Source organism: Amblyraja radiata, chromosome 25 (assembly GCF_010909765.2).
Source record: "Amblyraja radiata isolate CabotCenter1 chromosome 25, sAmbRad1.1.pri, whole genome shotgun sequence".
Taxonomy (NCBI): domain Eukaryota; kingdom Metazoa; phylum Chordata; class Chondrichthyes; order Rajiformes; family Rajidae; genus Amblyraja; species Amblyraja radiata.
Window position 1 is genome coordinate 36936348 of NC_045980.1, and position 16828 is coordinate 36953175.

Genomic DNA, 16828 nt, shown 5'->3' on the forward strand with positions numbered 1-16828 from the left:
GGTACGACTGTTGGGCGACTACTCACGACCATACAGGCTTCACCCCGCGACATGTCGCCTGTACGGTCGTGAGTCGTCTCCTCAGTTGCCCAAAGAGTCGTAGCGTCTTTCTGGTCGCCGCTGGATTTTCAACATGTTGGACATTTTCGGCGACCTGCAACGACCTATGATGGGTGCCGGCAGTCGCCGAAAAAGTCGTGTAAGTGAGACAGGCCCTTAACATAGTGGGTCAGGCAGCATCTGTGGAGAACATGGATAGGTGACATAGATGCATAGACAATAGGTGCAGGAGTAGGTCATTCGGCCCTTCGAGCCAGCACCGCCATTCAATGTGATCATGGCTGATCATCCCCAATCAGTACCCTGTTCCTGCCTTCTCCCCATATCCCCTGACTCTGCTACTTTTTAATAGCCCTATCTAGCTCTCTCTTGAAAGCATCCAGAGAACCTGCCTCCACCACCCTCTGAGGCAGAGAATTTCACAGACTCACCACTCTCTGTGAGAAAAAGTGTTTCCTCGTCTCCGTTCTAAATGGCTTACTCCTTATTCTTAAACTGTGGCCCCTGGTTCTGGACTCCCCCAACATCGGGAACATGTTTCCTGCCTCTAGTGTGACTAAGCCCTTAAAATTTCTTATATGTTTCAATGAGATCCCCATCATCCTTCTAAACTCCAGAGTGTACAAGCCCAGCTGCTCCATTCTCTCAGCATATGACAGTCCCGCCATCCCGGGAATTAACCTTGTAAACCTACGCTGCACACCCTCAATAGCAAGAGCCATGATTGAATGGCGGAGTAGACTCAAGTTCAAGTTCAAGTGAGTTTATTGTCATGTGTCCCTGTATAGGACAATGAAATTCTTGCTTTGCTTCAGCACACAGAACATAGTAGGCATTTACTACAAAACAGATAAATGTGTCCATATACCATAATTAAATATATACACACATGAATAAATAAACTGATAAAGTGCAAATAACAGACTCAATGGGCTGAACGACCTAATTCTACTCCTATAACCTGTGAACTTGTGAACTAGTTTGTGCTGTTATTGAAAAATACATTTCAATTAATTGTGTTTATTTTCTTTTTAAAGGAATATGTGAAAGAAGGTCAGGACGGCCAGACAGAAATAATGCCCGTGAGTTGCCCACGCTCCCTTCCCAATGAGTTGTTGCCCCCGTTCCCTTCCCAACGAGTGGTAGTCCTTGTTTGGTTAAGAGAGGAGTTGATGACGTTGCTTTGTGTCTGTGGCAGATTTGGACCCCACCAACACCACCCCAGGATGACAATGACATCTACATGGACCCGGTCATGTGCCTGATGTATGACACCACGCCAATTCAGGAGTCCAAGCTGCCTCCAGTGTACGTCCGCAAAGAACACAAGAGGCTGAAGATGGACCCGTCAGGTAAGAGACCGTGTCAGTGGGGTGTAGCTTGTGTGAAACCCAGACGCCAGTGACTAGTGGAGTTCCGCAAGGGTCGGTGATGGGGTCTCTTCTCTTCACCTTGTATATTCATGATTTGGATCAGATGGATTGAAGGCTTTGTGGCCAAGTTTGCAGATGATGCTAAGATAGGTGGAGTGGCAGGCAGTATAGAGGAGGCAAGGACTCTGTGGCCTGTGTGTAACCTGACTCTCGATGTGGCCTGTGAGGTAGACGTATGATAATGGATATCAGGATTCACTACGGTACAGGAGTAGGTTGCATTGGACGATGATAGATAGAAGATTGATAAGGCATGATTTTGAGTGCACTAGATCTCCGATGGTAACAGATGAGAAGAACTTTTTTCACACAGAGAGTGGTGAATCTCTGGAACTCCCTGCCACAGAGGGTAGTCGAGGCCAGTTCATTGGCTATATTTAAGAGGGAGTTAGATGTGGCCCTTGTGGCTAAGGGGATCAGAGGGTATGGAGAGAAGGCAGGTACGGGATACTGAGTTGGATGATCAGCCATGATCATATTGAATGGCGGTGCAGGCTCGAAGGGCCGAATGGCCTACTCCTGCACCTAATTTCTATGTTTCTATGTTTCTAGACTGGCAAAGCCCACACAGGAGTGATGTTGCAGCATGCTTGCATCATTCTCAGTCTTTCTCTTAACTCTTCTTGCAATATTGCTCCAACGGGCCTGTTTCTGATCTTTGTCTCTATACCTTCCCCTTTAAGAGCGGCTCATTAGCGCAGCGGGTAGAGCTGCTGCCTCACAGCACTGGGGATCCGGGATCGATCCTGACCACAGGTGCTGTCTGTGTGGTGTTTGCACATTCTTCCTGTGACCATGAAGGGTTTCCTCCGGGTGCTCCGGTTTCCTCCCACATCCCAAAGACGTGCGGGTTTGTAGGTTAATCGGCCCCTCTGTAAATTGCCCCCTAGTGTGTAGGGAGTTGATGAGAAAATGAGTTCTATTAGAACTAGTGTGAACGGGTGATTGATGGTCGGTGTGGGCCGAAGGGCCTGTTTCCATGGTATCTCTGAAACTAAAATGTGACATTTGTCTCTGCTACAATTTGGTGCTTATATTTCTGGGATATTTAGTTGTGTTGAAGATATTGTTATTTACCAACTGAGCCAAACCAAGTGAGGTTAGTTAGTTGGCATGTTGGTTTGCCGGTGATTGTGGTTGAGCCAGTGAGCAGCCTGGACAATGGGTGGGAGCAGGTAGCGGGGGGGATGCATGGTGGACATATGTATGGTAAGCATTGGGCCAGTGTTACTTTTTGTATGTGCAGAAAGCGAGACAGACGTGTTGACCTTTGTTGATGCAGCTGCCGGGAAGAAGTTTAAGAAAGCTCGGCACGGGGAGCCGGTCACTCCACCCCGGTCACTGTTTGACCGCTCAACCACCTGCATGCTCAAGATGCGCCGCGAGGCCAAAGACCAGAAGAAGAACATGTTCATCAAGCAGCAGGCTCCCTTTGCCAAACCCTTGCCCACGCTGGCCAAGAGCCCGGCTGACGGAGCGACCGACAGCCCCGAGTGGCTCATCAGCGAGGATTGGGCTCTACTGCAGGTAGGACCACGGGCAATATCCCCCACCCCCTGCCTCCGCACAGCAGCAGCAGACACAAAAAGCTGCAGTAACTCAGTGTGACAGGCAGCATCTCTGGAGAGAAGGAATGGGTGACGTTTCGGTCAAGACCCTTCTTCGGATTGACGTCAGGGGAGAGTGAGTCACATAGATAAGGAAGTGTAAGGTGTGAAAACAGGGCAAAGGGAATGGAGATCAAGGCAAATGTAGAATAGATCATTGTTAGCTTCTTCTTCTTGCGTATGGCTTGCACAGCCTAAAGTTGTAGGACAACTTGTACTATTTGATCTTACTTGATTGTGCACGCCAGGTTGATTGCATTCGTCGAAACAGGGCGGACCACATGAAGGTTGCAATCTCCCACCCCATTGTTAGCTGGGAGAAGGTAACAACAAAGCAAACAGAGATAAAATGCAGTCGGAGACAGTAAGACTGGTTGGAGTTTAAGAAGGAACTGCAGATGCTGGAAAATCGAAGGTAGACAAAAGTGCTGGAGAAACACAGAGGGTGCAGTAGTATCTATGGAGCGAAGGAAATAGGCAACGTTTCGGGCCGAAACCCTTGCCTATTTCCTTCGCTCCATAGATGCTGCTGCACTCGCTGAGTTTCTCCAAGACTGGTTGGAGAACTGGGAAGGGGAGGGATGGAGAGAGAGGGAAAGCGAGGGTTACTTGAAGTAAACAATGGGATACTGCATCCAAGATGTTGCCCAACCCAGGCGACTAAGTGCGCGCTAGCCACAGAAGCACATCTACAATCGCTCCACACTCTTAAACCTCTACTCCTACAGCAACTTTCATGTATTTATTCACTGTAAATAGCATGGTTGTAATCATGGATTGTCTTTCTGCTGACTGGTTAGCACGCAACAAAAGCCATGTGACAATAAACTGAACTGATCGAGATTTTAGTCAGAGGGTGGTGAATCTGTGGAATTTATTGCTACAGACGGCTGTGGAAGCCAAGTCAAGGGAACGTATCACCCCAGTGTTATACTCCCTTCACTGGCTCCCTGTGAGATCCAGGATAGACTATAAACTTCTCTTCCTTGTCTATAAAGCCCTAAATAGCTTAGGAGCAGAATATTTTACAGTCCCACCTTCCCTATGCCCCCTACTCGAGCACTCGGCTCTTCTGATGCTGGCCCGTCAGCCTCTCAATACCACAGCTATAAAAAAATTGGTGAAACAGCCTTTTTCAATGACGCCCCCCCCCCCCCCCCCCCAAGCTGTGGAATACACTACTCAGGGCCAAGAGAGACGCCCCCCCCCCCCCCCCCCCCAAGCTGTGGAATACAATACACAGGGCCAAGAGAGACGCCCCCCCCCCCCCAAGCTGTGGAATACACTACTCAGGGCCAAGAGAGACGCCCGCCCACTCAGTTGACATTTTTAAACGGCAGCTAAAAACTTATCTTTTCAATCAAGCTTTTAACTGACTTGACTTCTTCTGATGTCAATGTAAACATTGCCTTTACTCTCTTGTATTTATCTCAATATTCCCTTCAGCAGCCTGTCTGCTTATATAGTATACAGGTAGTATATAGATAAGTCTTAAAGATAGCGGAGTCAGGGGATATGGGGAGAAGGCGGGAATGGGGTACTGATTGTGGATGATCAGCCATGATCACATTGAATGGCGGTGCTGGCTCGAAGGGCCAAATGGCCTACTCCTGCACCTATTGGCTATTGTCTGTTGACTGTATTTTAGCTCAGTGTCTGTTTTTTGTCCTTTTACACTCAATTATTTATTTTAATGTTATATTTTTATTTTTATATAAATCTGCTTTTTATGCTAGAGAACATGGATAGGTGATGTTTGGGGTTGGGACCCTTCTTCAGACTGAGAGTCAAGGGAAAGGGTAACGAGAGATATAGATGGTACATGGGACAAATGAATGAAAGATGCAGAAAGCAAGGATAATCAAGGAAAGATGGACCCCACATAGTTTAGTTTGAATGGTCGATCGAATGTTTGTTTCAATGTCCTTTGTTTCTGGTGGCAGGCTGTGAAGCAGTTGCTGGAGTTGCCATTAAACCTGGCCATCATCTCGCCGGCACATACGCCCAACTGGGACCTTGTCAGCGATGTTGTTAATTCCTGCAGCCGCATTTACCGCTCACCCAAACAGTGTCGCAACAGATACGAGAACGTCATCATACCACGGGAAGAAGGAAAGGTAAGAAGCCCCTTCGTCTCTGTGTTTCTAACTTAATGTTTGTCCATGTTTAGACCACCCATCTAAAGGGCCTGTCCCACTTGCCGATTTATTTTCGCCAACTGCCGGCGTCATATCAGGGTCGGCCCAAGATTTTGAACATTTCAAAATCCAGCGACGGAAAAAAAAAGTCGCGACACTTGGAAAAACACCGCGCGTCAAACGTCATCACCGCCGCATCACGCCACAAATTTTTAGGTGACCTAATTCGTCAGTCAATGTGGCCGGCAGTTGCCGAAAAAAATTGCCACGTGGGACAGGCCCTTAAGGTAGACACAAAATGCTGGATAAAGTCAGCGGGACAGGTAGCATCTCTGGAGAGAAGGAATAGGTGACGTTTCGGGTCGAGACTGAAGAAGTGCAAGCGTTGAAGGTTCCAGTTAGTGCAGACTCATGAAAGGTGCCGCTGCAGCAGCGCTGTGGAGAGGTTTGCAGACTTGGTGGGGAGCTACGAGGAGAGGCTCTCGAGAAAGCACAGTCCAAAACCTAGTGGAAAGAAAATGTAGCCTTGAGCAGAAGGGGAATTTGGAGAGTGCAGAGACTAGTGATCACACTCACCCCCCCCCCCCCCCCCCCCCCCCCCCCCACACACACACCGCTCCAAATACCATCATCCCCCCCCCCCCCCCTCCATTCATCACAAGCTGCAGAGTAGAACATATTCAATAACACTGTGGTTAACAAATATCTGTACCCACATCGATCGAAAACCCTACGTAGTAGATGGCTGACCTTTACGGACCGAACCTGCAGCAGAATCAGAATATACGTCTTTTAAGAAAGGAGGAGGGGAAAATATACTCTAAATTCTGTTTATAAAAAAAAAAGTATAATCTCCTCAAATCATCTCAAACTATGCTTCTGTACAAGTGAGCTTTTGTTTAATACAGGAGCGGCTGCAGGTACATTTATCTTGAGTGTAGTACTGTGTTAATGCCAGCCAGTAAACCAGGTAAAAGCAATCTGGAAATATTCTTCTTGTGTATGGCATGCACAGCCTAAAGTTGTAAGACAATTTATTCTGTTTGATGTTCTGTTTAATCCTCCCTTCACCACCTCCAGTTTAAATTCCAGTTGGAATATTTTGGAGGACCAAGTAACCAAGAACCAAGAACCAAGATGTTCTGTTTGTGCACGCCAGGTTGATTGTATTCGTCGAAACAGGGTGGACCACATGAAGGTTGCATTCTCCCACCCCTCTGGAATATTGATCAGCATGCTTCACTTTAAAAAAAAAAAAAAAACCTGATCATTACAAACTTGATAAATACAATGAAGTTTCTCCCTTCATTCCCCAAACACAGCGTTCCCATCTGTTTGGGATATTAACCATCTTCCATCCCCTTTGGTTGCAGCCAGGGATCGGCATATGTTATTGTCACATGTAACGAGGCACAATGACAAGCCTTGGTTGTGTGCTAACCGGAAGCTCTGGTATCCTCTTCAACTCTCTTTGCGCTCCTCTTTCCTCTTTGACTACTTTAAGATCTCTGAAGAAATTTGTCAAGGGGCGTTATTTTCCATGAGCTCGGTGAAGCTTGCAAGCGTGCAGGTCAAGATGTCAAGTGTCCACCTTGGAATTATTCTTCAACATCGGTTGCCGCCGACCTGTAGGGGGTATGGCTGCCTAGCCTGCAGCTGTCTGTTTTTCATTTATTTTTTCTTATTTTTAGTTAGTTTAGTGTTTTGTTTTTAAGGAGTTCTAGCTTTTTTATGTGTGGGGGAGGGGGGGGGGGGGGAGGGGGAAACTAATTTTCAGGGTCCCTACCTGGTCGGAGATGCAGCTTTTCTCCGGGCTGCACTTTCGACCCGTCCTCGCGGCCTACCAGCGGGCCTGGAGCGGCGTTTCCTGAGGGGACCGCCCGGAGCCTCGGCGGCGGCGGCACCGGCATCGGCGGCGGCGGAGCTGCGGGTCTGAGGACGGCGGTGCAGCGCTGGATCGCCTTTGCGCGGCGGGCGGTGCCTTGCCTGGGTCGCTGAGCTGGAACTCCGGTGAGCTGGGTCCGTTGCGGAGCTGCGGGTCTGAGGAGCGGCTGCGGGAGGCGGCGCTGAACTTTCCATCGGGAGCCTGGGATCTCTCGATGAGATCACCAGTTGAGCTCCATTCGGCGCGGCCTTGTCGGCTCCGGAAGCCACGGTCTCGAGTAGGGAGGCGGCCGTTCCAGGGTTCCCATGCCGCTGAGAGGACTCTCCCGATACCGGAACATCATCACCCGGCGAGGACGGCCTGGAACATCGGGCCTCCGTAGAGGCAACTGTGGAGGCCTCAATAGGCCCGACTATGGGTGGACATTGGGGATGGGACTGGACTTTGTGCCTTCCCCCATAATGGGAACCATTGTGGGGGGATGTTTTTATGTTAAAGCTATTATTGTTATGTTTGTATTCTTTTTTATGTGCTGCATTGGCAAAAAGAATTTCACTACATCTAGGTGTATGTGACAATAAATCAACCTTTGAGCCTTTGAACCTTCTTTCACGTGAACGGACTTTCCCCAGAACAGGTCTGATTAAAACCTGCAATCTTGACTCTCACTCAAAAATGTAGAGGGATATATGGGCCAAACGCGGGCAGGCGAGACTAGTGTAGATGGGGCACCTTGGTCAGCATGGGCAGGTTGGGCTGAAGGGCCTGTTCCTGTGCTGTATGTGTAGGAAGTCGCTGAGCTACTCCAGCATTTGGTGTCTATCTTCCATGCTGTATGACTCTGCAACTCTATATTCCTTGGGTCCAATTCTATCACAAATTCTCCTCGTTGGCTACCATTGAACCACACTTCCTGTTTCATTGTGCTCCCGGGCAGAATGAACCATTGTGGGAGTGACTGTGAACTTTCTCCATATCAGCATCAGTATTTTATCAGATCCTTTGTTTTCATCGCACTAAACAGGTCACTGGAAAGTCTGTTAACTCTTGTTCCCATTCATTTGCAGTTAATATATGATGCCAACCCAAAGAAAAAAACAAAGAGCATTTACAAGGTACGTGCACCTTTTGAAAAAGGCTTTGCTTGGTCTTTATGTACTTTTAAAAAAAGTGTGAAACAGAACTTAGCAGATGTTTCTCTTTTTAATTTAAAGAACAAGAATAGTCGCCCACTGCGAACCAGCCAGATCTATGCACAGGATGAGAGTGTGATGCACACCCAACTCTTCACCAGCCACTTTGAGCTTGTCAAGCTAATCGCTGGAAAACGCAGCCCACCGATCAAACCCATGTAAGTATTGGAGTGTAGACAAAAATGCTGGAGAAACTCAGCGGGTGAAGGAATAGGCGACGTTTCGGGTCGAGACCCCGAAGGATTAGGTGACGTTTCGGGTCGAGACCCGGAAGGGTCTCGACCCGAAACGTCGCCTATTCCTTCGCTCCATAGATGCTGCCTCACCCGCTGAGTTCCTCCAGCATTTTTGTCCACCTTCGATTTTTCCAGCATCTGCACTTCCTTCTTAAACATCTCAAGCATTGGAGAGGGTGGTTTCATTATGTGAATTTCCAGCTGAGAAAAAAAGTCTCGCCCTCCACCCTGGTGGTCATACGATCCAGCGAATGGCAATTAGTTGCATCAAGCTGTATCTGGAAATGAACCAGCAACAACAGGAAATGAGGAAACACACGGTGGTGGGAAAGATTTGGAAACCAACCAGAGGCTTCTGTCTCTCACAGACATTAGTAAGAGTGGTCCAGTAGGAACTGCAGATGCTGGAAAATCGAAGGTAGACAAAAATGCTGGAGAAACTCAGCGGGTGAGGCAGCATCTATGGAGCGAAGGAAATAGGCAATGTTTCGGGTCAAGACCCTTCTTCAGACTGATGTAGGGTAGGGAGGGGGGGGTGGAAAGAAGAAAGGAAGAGGAGGAGCCAGAGGGCTGAGGGAGAGCTGAGAAGGGGAGGAGAGAGCAAGGGCTACCGGAAATTGGAGAAGTCAATGTTCATGCCGCTGGGGTGCAGACTGCCCAAGCGGAATATGAGGTGCTGCTCCTCCAATTTCCGGTGGTGCTCACTCTGGCCAAGGAGGAGGCCCAGGACAGAAAGGTTGGATTCGGAATGGGAGGGTTGGTTAATGCGGACCGAGCGGAGGTGTTCGGCGAAACGGACGGCAAACCTACGCTTGGTCTCACCGATGTAGAACAGGTGACATCTAGAGCAGCGGATGCAATAGATGAGGTTGGAGGAGGTGCAGGTGAACCTCTGCCGCACCTGGAACGGCTGCTTGGGTCCTTGAATGGAGTCGAGGGGGGAGGTAAAGCGACAAGTGTAGCATCTCTTGCGGTTGCAAGGGAAAGTGACCGGGGAGGGGGTGGTGCGGGTGGGAAGGGACAAATTGACCAGGAAGGGTGGGTTAGGGGAGAGGCACGAGAATGGCACACTCGTACCACCTCCCTGTGTCCATTCTTGAGTTTCAGTTTACTTTATTGTCATGTGTACCGAGGTACAGTGAAAAGTTTTTGTTACGTGCTATCCAGTCAGCAGAAAGACAATACATGATTACAATCGAGCCGTCCACAGTGTACAGATACAGGATAAACGCAAATGAAGTTTAGTGCAAGAAAAAGTCAGATCAAAGATAGTCCGAGCGTCTCCAATGAGGTAGATAACTTCAAAGGTTGTAGGAGCCGAATTAGGCCATTCGGTCCATCAAGTCTACTCCACCACTCAATATCAGGACTGCTCTCTAGTTGTTGGTAGGATGGTTCAGTTGCCTGATAACAGCCGGGAAGAAATATTCTACTGGGAAGAATATTCTTATATAAGTTGTAACATTTTAAAGTGGGATTGTAATAATAAATAATGACAATAAAACATCCATACGTCAAAACGTTACTCATTTAGCAGCTTTTCTGTATGAACCGTGTAATTTTCAATGTTTTTCTTTCTAGGCTTGGAATGAATCCCTTCCAGAAAAATCCAAAACATGCATCCGTGTTAGCTGAAAGGTTTGGAAACTTTTCTTTAATCTGGCTTTCTTTTTAAGCAGTATTGATTTAGGAGTAGAATTAGGCCATTCAGCCCATCGAGTCTACTCTGCCATTCAATCATGGCTGATCTCTGCCTCCTAATCCCATTCTCCTGCCTTCTCCCCATAACCCTTGGCATCCGTTCTAATCAAGAATTAGTCTCTCTGCCTTAAAAATATCCACTGACTTGGCCTCCACAGTCCTCTGTGGCAATGAGTTCCACAGATTAACTACCCTCTGATTAAAGAAGTTCCTCCTCACCTCCTTTCTAAAGGAGTGTCCTTTAATTCTGAGGCTGTGACCTCTGGTCCTAGACTCTCCCGTGCTATCCATGTTCTCCACAGATGCTGCCTGTCCCGCTGAGCTACTCCAGCACTCTGTGAAACGTCACCTATCCATGTTCTCCACAGATGCTGCCTGTCCCGCTGAGTTACTCCAGCACTCTGTGAAACGTCACCTATCCATGTTCTCCACAGATGCTGCCTGACCCGCTGAGTTACTCCAGCACTCTGTGAAACGTCACCTATCCATGTTCTCCACAGATGCTGCCTGACCCGCTGAGTTACTCCAGCACTCTGGGTTGGGTTTTTTTTTTGCAAATCAATATTTGTAGTTCCATGTGCCTCTATTAAATGGTCTTGCTTCTTTGCTTTTTGTTCCACTTGATTGTATTGTGTGGAAAACTGAATGTTACATTTTATTCCTTTTGCTATTTTAGTGGCATCAACTATGACAAGCCTCTGCCTCCAATCCAGGTTGCCTCACTTCGAGCTGAACGTATAGCAAAAGAGAAGAAGGTTAGTGTTTGCGTAAACCTCCACATATTTAACACACTCAGATAGTGAAGATGGTTGTGAACGACTGCAGCAAGATCTGGATCAATTGGCCAGTTAGGCTGAGGAATAGTTGATGGAATTTAATACAGAGAAATGTGAGGTGTTGCATTTTGGGACGTCTAACATGGGCAGGATCTACACAGTGAATGGTCGACCTCTGCGGAGTGTTGTAGAGCAGAGGGATCTAGGAGCACAGGTGCATGGTTCCTTGAAGGTCAAGTCGCAGGTAGATAAGGTGGTCAAAAAGGCTTTCGGCACATTGGTCTTCATCAGTCAGAGTACTGAGTAGAGAAGTTGGGAGGTCATGTTGCAGTTGTATAAGACTTTGATGAGACTGCTTTCATTTATGGGCACCATGTTATAGGTGAAGGGGAAAAGATTTAATAGGAATCTGAGGGATAAATTTTTCACACAAAGGGTGGTGGATGTATGGAACAAGCTGGCAGAGGAGGTACAATGCCCTCCATAATGTTTGGGACAAAGACCCATCATTTATTTATTTGCCTCTGCACTGCACAATTTGAGATTTGTAATAGAAAAAAATCACATGTGGTTAAAGTGCACATTGTCAGATTTTAATAAAGGCCATGTTTATACATTTTGGTTTCACCATGTAGAAATTACAGCAGTGTTTATACATAGTCCCCCCATTTCAGGGCACCATAATGTTTGGGACACAGCAATGTAATGTAAATGAAAGTAGTCATGTTTAGTATTTTGTTGCATATCCTTTGCGTGCAATGACTGCTTGAAGTCTGCAATTCATGGACATCACCAGTTGCTGGGTGTCTTCTCTGGTGATGCTCTGCCAGGCCTGTATTGCAGCCATCTTTAGCTTATGCTTGTTTTAGGGGCTAACCCCACTTCAGTTTTCTTTTCAGCATATAAAAGACATCCTCAATTGGGTTCAGATCAGGTGATTGACTTGGCCACTCAAGAATTGACCATTTTTTAGCTTTGAAAAACTCCTTTGTTGCTTTAGCAGTATGTATGGGATCATTGTCTTGCTGTAGAGTGAACCGCCGGCCAATGGGTTTTGAGACATTTGTTTGAACTTGAGCTGATAGGATGTGTCTATACACTTCAGAATTCATTATGCTACTACCATCAGCAGTTGTATCATCAATGAAGATAAGTGAGCCAGTACCTTCAGCAGCCATAGATGCCCAGGCCATAACACCCCCACCACTGTGTTTCACAGATGAGATGGTATGCTTTGGATCTTGGGCAGTTCCTTCTCTCCTCCATACTTTGCTCTTGCCATCACTCTGATATAAGTTAATCTTCATCTCAAGACTGAAAGACTCATCCATGCCTTCATCTCCTCCCGACTGGACTATTGCAACTCACTTCTCCTTGGCATCAGCTCCACCTACATCAACCGACTCCAACTGGTCCAGAACGCAGCCGCCCGACTCATCACCCACACCAAATCCTGGCATCACATCACTCCAGTCCTCAAACAACTTCACTGGCTTCCCATCTCCCACCGGATCACCTACAAAATCCTTATCCTCACCTACAAAGCCCTCCACCATCTGCCCCCCCCCCCCGTATCTCACTGACCTCCTCTCCCCCTACCAACCCTCACGGTCCCTCAGATCCACATCAGCCGGTCTCCTCTCCATCCACAAGTCCAACCTCCGCAGTTTTGGGGACAGAGCCTTCTCCAGGGCAGCTTCCAGGCTCTGGAACTCCCTCCCCCAACTGATCCGCAATTCCGTGTCCCTCACCATCTTCCAGTCCCGCCTCAAGACCCATCTCTTCACCTCTGCCTATCCTTAGCCCCACGTCCCCCTCCCTTTTCATCTGTGCATTAATTGCCTCATATTGTGTTTTGAATTGTATTCTGTCTTTACTTTGTGTACTAGTCATGTCTCTACTATTTATTTCATTCCCCTTACATGTTTTTCCTCTACCTGCTAAATTTTTGTAAGGTCTCCTTGAGACTCTTGAAAGGCGCCCATAAATAAAATGTATTATTATTATTATTATCTCATCTGTACACAAGACCTTTTTCCAGAACTGTGGTTGCTCTTTTAAGTACTTCTTGTCAAACTGTAACCTGGCCATCCTATATTTGCGGCTAACCAGTGGTTTGCATCTTGCCGTGTAGCCTCTGTATTTCTGTTCATGAAGTCTTCTGTGGACAGTGGTCATTGACAAATCCACACCTGACTCCTGAAGAGTGTTCCTGATCTGTCAGACGGGTGTTTGAGGATTTTTCTTTATTATAGAGAGAATTCTTCTGTCATCAGCTGTGGAGATCGTCCTTGGCCTGCCAGTCCCTTTGCGATTAGTAAGCTCACCAGTGCTCTCTTTATTTCTTAATGATGTTCCAAACAGTTGAGGACAGAGAGTGGTGAATCTGTGGAATTCTCTGCCGCAGAAGGTAGTTGAGGCCAGTTCATTGGCTATATTTAAGAGGGAGTTAGATGTGGCCCTTGTGGCTAAAGGGATCAGGGGGTATGGAGAGAAGGCAGGTACAGGATACTGAGTTGGATGATCAGCCATGATCATATTGAATGGCGGTGCAGGCTCGAAGGGCCGAATGGCCTACTCCTGCACCTATTTTCTATGTTTCTATAATGGCTTCTTTGACTTTCATTGGCACAACTTTGGTCATCGTGTTGATAAGCAGTAATAAAAGTTTCCAAAGGTGATGGAAAGACTGGAGGAAAGACTAGGTGCTGAGAGCTCTCTTATACCTGCATTAAGGTGGCATTTAAACACACTTGAGCAATTATAAACACATGTGAAACCATGTGTCCCAAACATTACGGTGCCCTGAAATGGGGGGACTATGAATAAACACTGCTGTAATTTCTACATGGTGAAACCAAAATGTATAAAAATACCCTTTAATAAAATCTGACAATATGCACTTTAACCACATGTGAGTTTTTTCTATTACAAATCTCAAATTGTGGAGTACAGAGGCAAATAAATAAATGATGGGTCCTTCACTTGGGAGTTTAGTGTATTGTCACGTGTACCGGGATAGGGTGAATAGCTTTTTTCACCAGAGAAGAGCTTCGACCGCCAGCCTACGGCCTATAACATCCTCAAGCCGCGGTCTCTGGTAAGAACGTGGCCGATTCGGGCACTCCGAGTGTGTTTGACCGTCCCGACGTCGGAGTTTTGATCATCCCGAGGAGAAGCCTGTACATCCGGCTGTGCGTAGCGGGACTACGAAGGGTTTATGGCCCCGACCACAGATGAACAAAGGAGGAGGACTGGCTGAACTTTGTTGCCTTCCACCACTGTGAAGAATGCTGTGGTGGATGTTTATCTTAAATTCTATTGTGTATTGTGTGGTTTTTTTTCAGTTGCATCGCCGCTGGCAAATTCATTTCACTGCACCTTAGTTGGTGCATGTGAGGAATACATTTGTATTGTATTGTCATATTCTCCTTCCTGTATTCATGATGTTGTTGCTTTCTCTCTGAACAAACTTGTAGGCGTTAGCGGAGCAGCAGAGGGCGCAACACCTAGCACAGCAGCAACAGCAGGCTCAGCAAACTACCCAGGCAGCTGTTCAGCAGCAACAGAGCTCACAGGCTCAGGCTGCAGTGGTTCAGCAGTCGCAAGCTGTAGTGCAGACTGCTGCACCCACGGTCGCCAACACTGCAACGCTGGTAAGAAAGTGGCCTTTCTTCTGTTATCCCATCAGCAAATATAGAGATGCTGTGTGCATGTTAGTTTAGTTTAGAGATACATCGCGGAAACAGGCCCTTCGGACCACCGTGTCCGTGCCGACCAGCGATCCCCGCACACTAACACTATCCTACACACACTGGAGACAATTTACAATTATGCCAAGCCAATTAACCTACAAACCTGCACGTCTTTGGAGCGCGAGAGGAGACCCACGCAGATCACAGGGAGAACATACAAACTCCGTACAGACAGCATCCATGGTCAGGATGGAACCCGGGTCTCTGGTGCTGTGAGGCAGCAACTCTACCGCTGTGTCACCGTGCCACCCATATGATGGTGGGAGTCATAGACTTGTCTATATGGAAGACTGATCAGCCCACCGTGTCTGTGCCAGCACTCTCCCCCTCTTGATTTTCCCCTCTGAAACCTTGTGCCCCTTTAACCTAGCAATCTCTTCTTTTAAGAATGAACTGCAGATGCTGGAAAAATCGAAGGTAAACAAAAATGCTGAAGAAACTCAGCGGGTGAAGCGGCATCTATGGAGCGAAGGAATAAGCGACGTTTCGGGTCAAGGCCCTTCTTCAGACTGATGTCTGCCAGTCTGAAGAAGGGTCTTGACCCGAAACGTCACCTATTCCTTCGTTCCATAGATGCTGCCTCACCCGCTGAGTTTCTCCAGCATTTTTGTCTACCAATCTCTTTTTAAAATATTTATTAATTTCCCTTCCACTTTACCTACAATGTTCTCTGACGCAGCGTGTTCCCGACTTCCACAGCTCGCTATAGATGCGCACGTTCTCCCCATGATCGTGTGGGTTTCCACAGGGTGCTCCGGTTTCCTCCCACATCCCAAAGACGTGTGGGTTTGTAGGTACATTGCCCCTAGTGTGCGGGGAGCGGATGGGAAAGTGGGCTAACATAGAACTAGTGTGAACGAACGGGTGATCGATGATCAGCGTGGGCTGGGCGGGCCAGAGGGCCTGTTTCTATGCTGCATATTTTAATCATTGTAAATGAATCACTTCCATTGTCATAGGTGCCGTCGGTCGTTCGTTCAGATGAGATGCTAATTGTTTTTGCCCCAGGTAGTGACGATAGATTGCATGACATTGTATTAATGTAGAACAGTGGAGTTATTCCCATTATCCTGTCTGATATTTATTCCTTAATTGACAACATTATCACGTTACGTGGAAATTGTCACCATAATTTGTGTATTACAAAACGGAATGCAGTTCAAAGTACTCTGTTGACTATCTTTTACAGTCTGAAAGGGAATAAAATATTGCAGATTAGTTTTCCTTTAGGTCCAGTAAAAATGAATGTTGTGTTGCCTAAGTAGAAACTTTAGAGATACAGCACGGAAACAGGCCCTTCGGCCCACCAAGTCCACGCCGACCAGCGATCGACACCCACACTATACTACACGCTAGGGACAATTTACAGTTTTTACTGAAGCAAATTAACCTACAAACCAGTATGTCTGTGGAATGTGGGATGAAACCAGAGAACCCGGAGAAAACCCACGCAGGTCACAGGCAGAACATACAGACATCAGCCAGAGTCATGCTAGAACCTGGGTCTCTGGCGCTGTGAGGCAGCAACTCTACCGCTGCACCACCCAGCCGCCCTAAACCATGGATTCGTATTTCTACCGTACTTCGTTATGTCACTAAAAATAATTTCCTTTTGTGCTTTGAAGCAGGCTGGAGCTATCAAAACAGCCCCCGGTACACCCAATATCCAGACGGGTAAGTAGCTGCTTTGTGAGGAGTATGTTGGGCAAACCTGGCGTAGTAGCTCCACTCTCATGGCTTCCCGTTGCTTTTCCAGCCACAGTCGGAGGCAGTACCATTGCGAACACAGCAGCAGGGGGCCAGCAGAGTACCTTCCAGCCCATTAACAAACGGCTCACCCAGCAGGTTATCCCTGGGACCCTAACCGTAAGTGCATCAACACCTAGCTATTCCACACTTCATTCTTAAATGTACTCGAGTACAACGCAAACATTAAAACTAAAATGCTCAGTGTAGTGTCACTTTGTGAGAGTGCAGCCCCTTTTCTGGTCAAGTTTCTCGATTACATCTGATCAATGACATCGATTACATCTGATCAATGACA

General features: G+C 47.3%; 1 protein-coding gene across 1 annotated transcript in view; it reads left to right on the top strand.

The window, feature by feature from the left end:
• Window positions 1-16828, top strand: part of ep400 (E1A binding protein p400) — a 121662-nt gene that overhangs the window by 84024 nt on the left and 20810 nt on the right. The window contains exons 35-45 of the mRNA XM_033043077.1: window positions 1098-1142; window positions 1259-1412; window positions 2776-3020; window positions 5044-5217; window positions 8191-8238; window positions 8338-8474; window positions 10134-10190; window positions 10930-11008; window positions 14509-14685; window positions 16410-16458; window positions 16541-16650. Of these exons, the coding sequence (XP_032898968.1) occupies window positions 1098-1142; window positions 1259-1412; window positions 2776-3020; window positions 5044-5217; window positions 8191-8238; window positions 8338-8474; window positions 10134-10190; window positions 10930-11008; window positions 14509-14685; window positions 16410-16458; window positions 16541-16650 (1275 nt within the window). The remainder of the gene's footprint in view (window positions 1-1097; window positions 1143-1258; window positions 1413-2775; window positions 3021-5043; window positions 5218-8190; window positions 8239-8337; window positions 8475-10133; window positions 10191-10929; window positions 11009-14508; window positions 14686-16409; window positions 16459-16540; window positions 16651-16828) is intronic.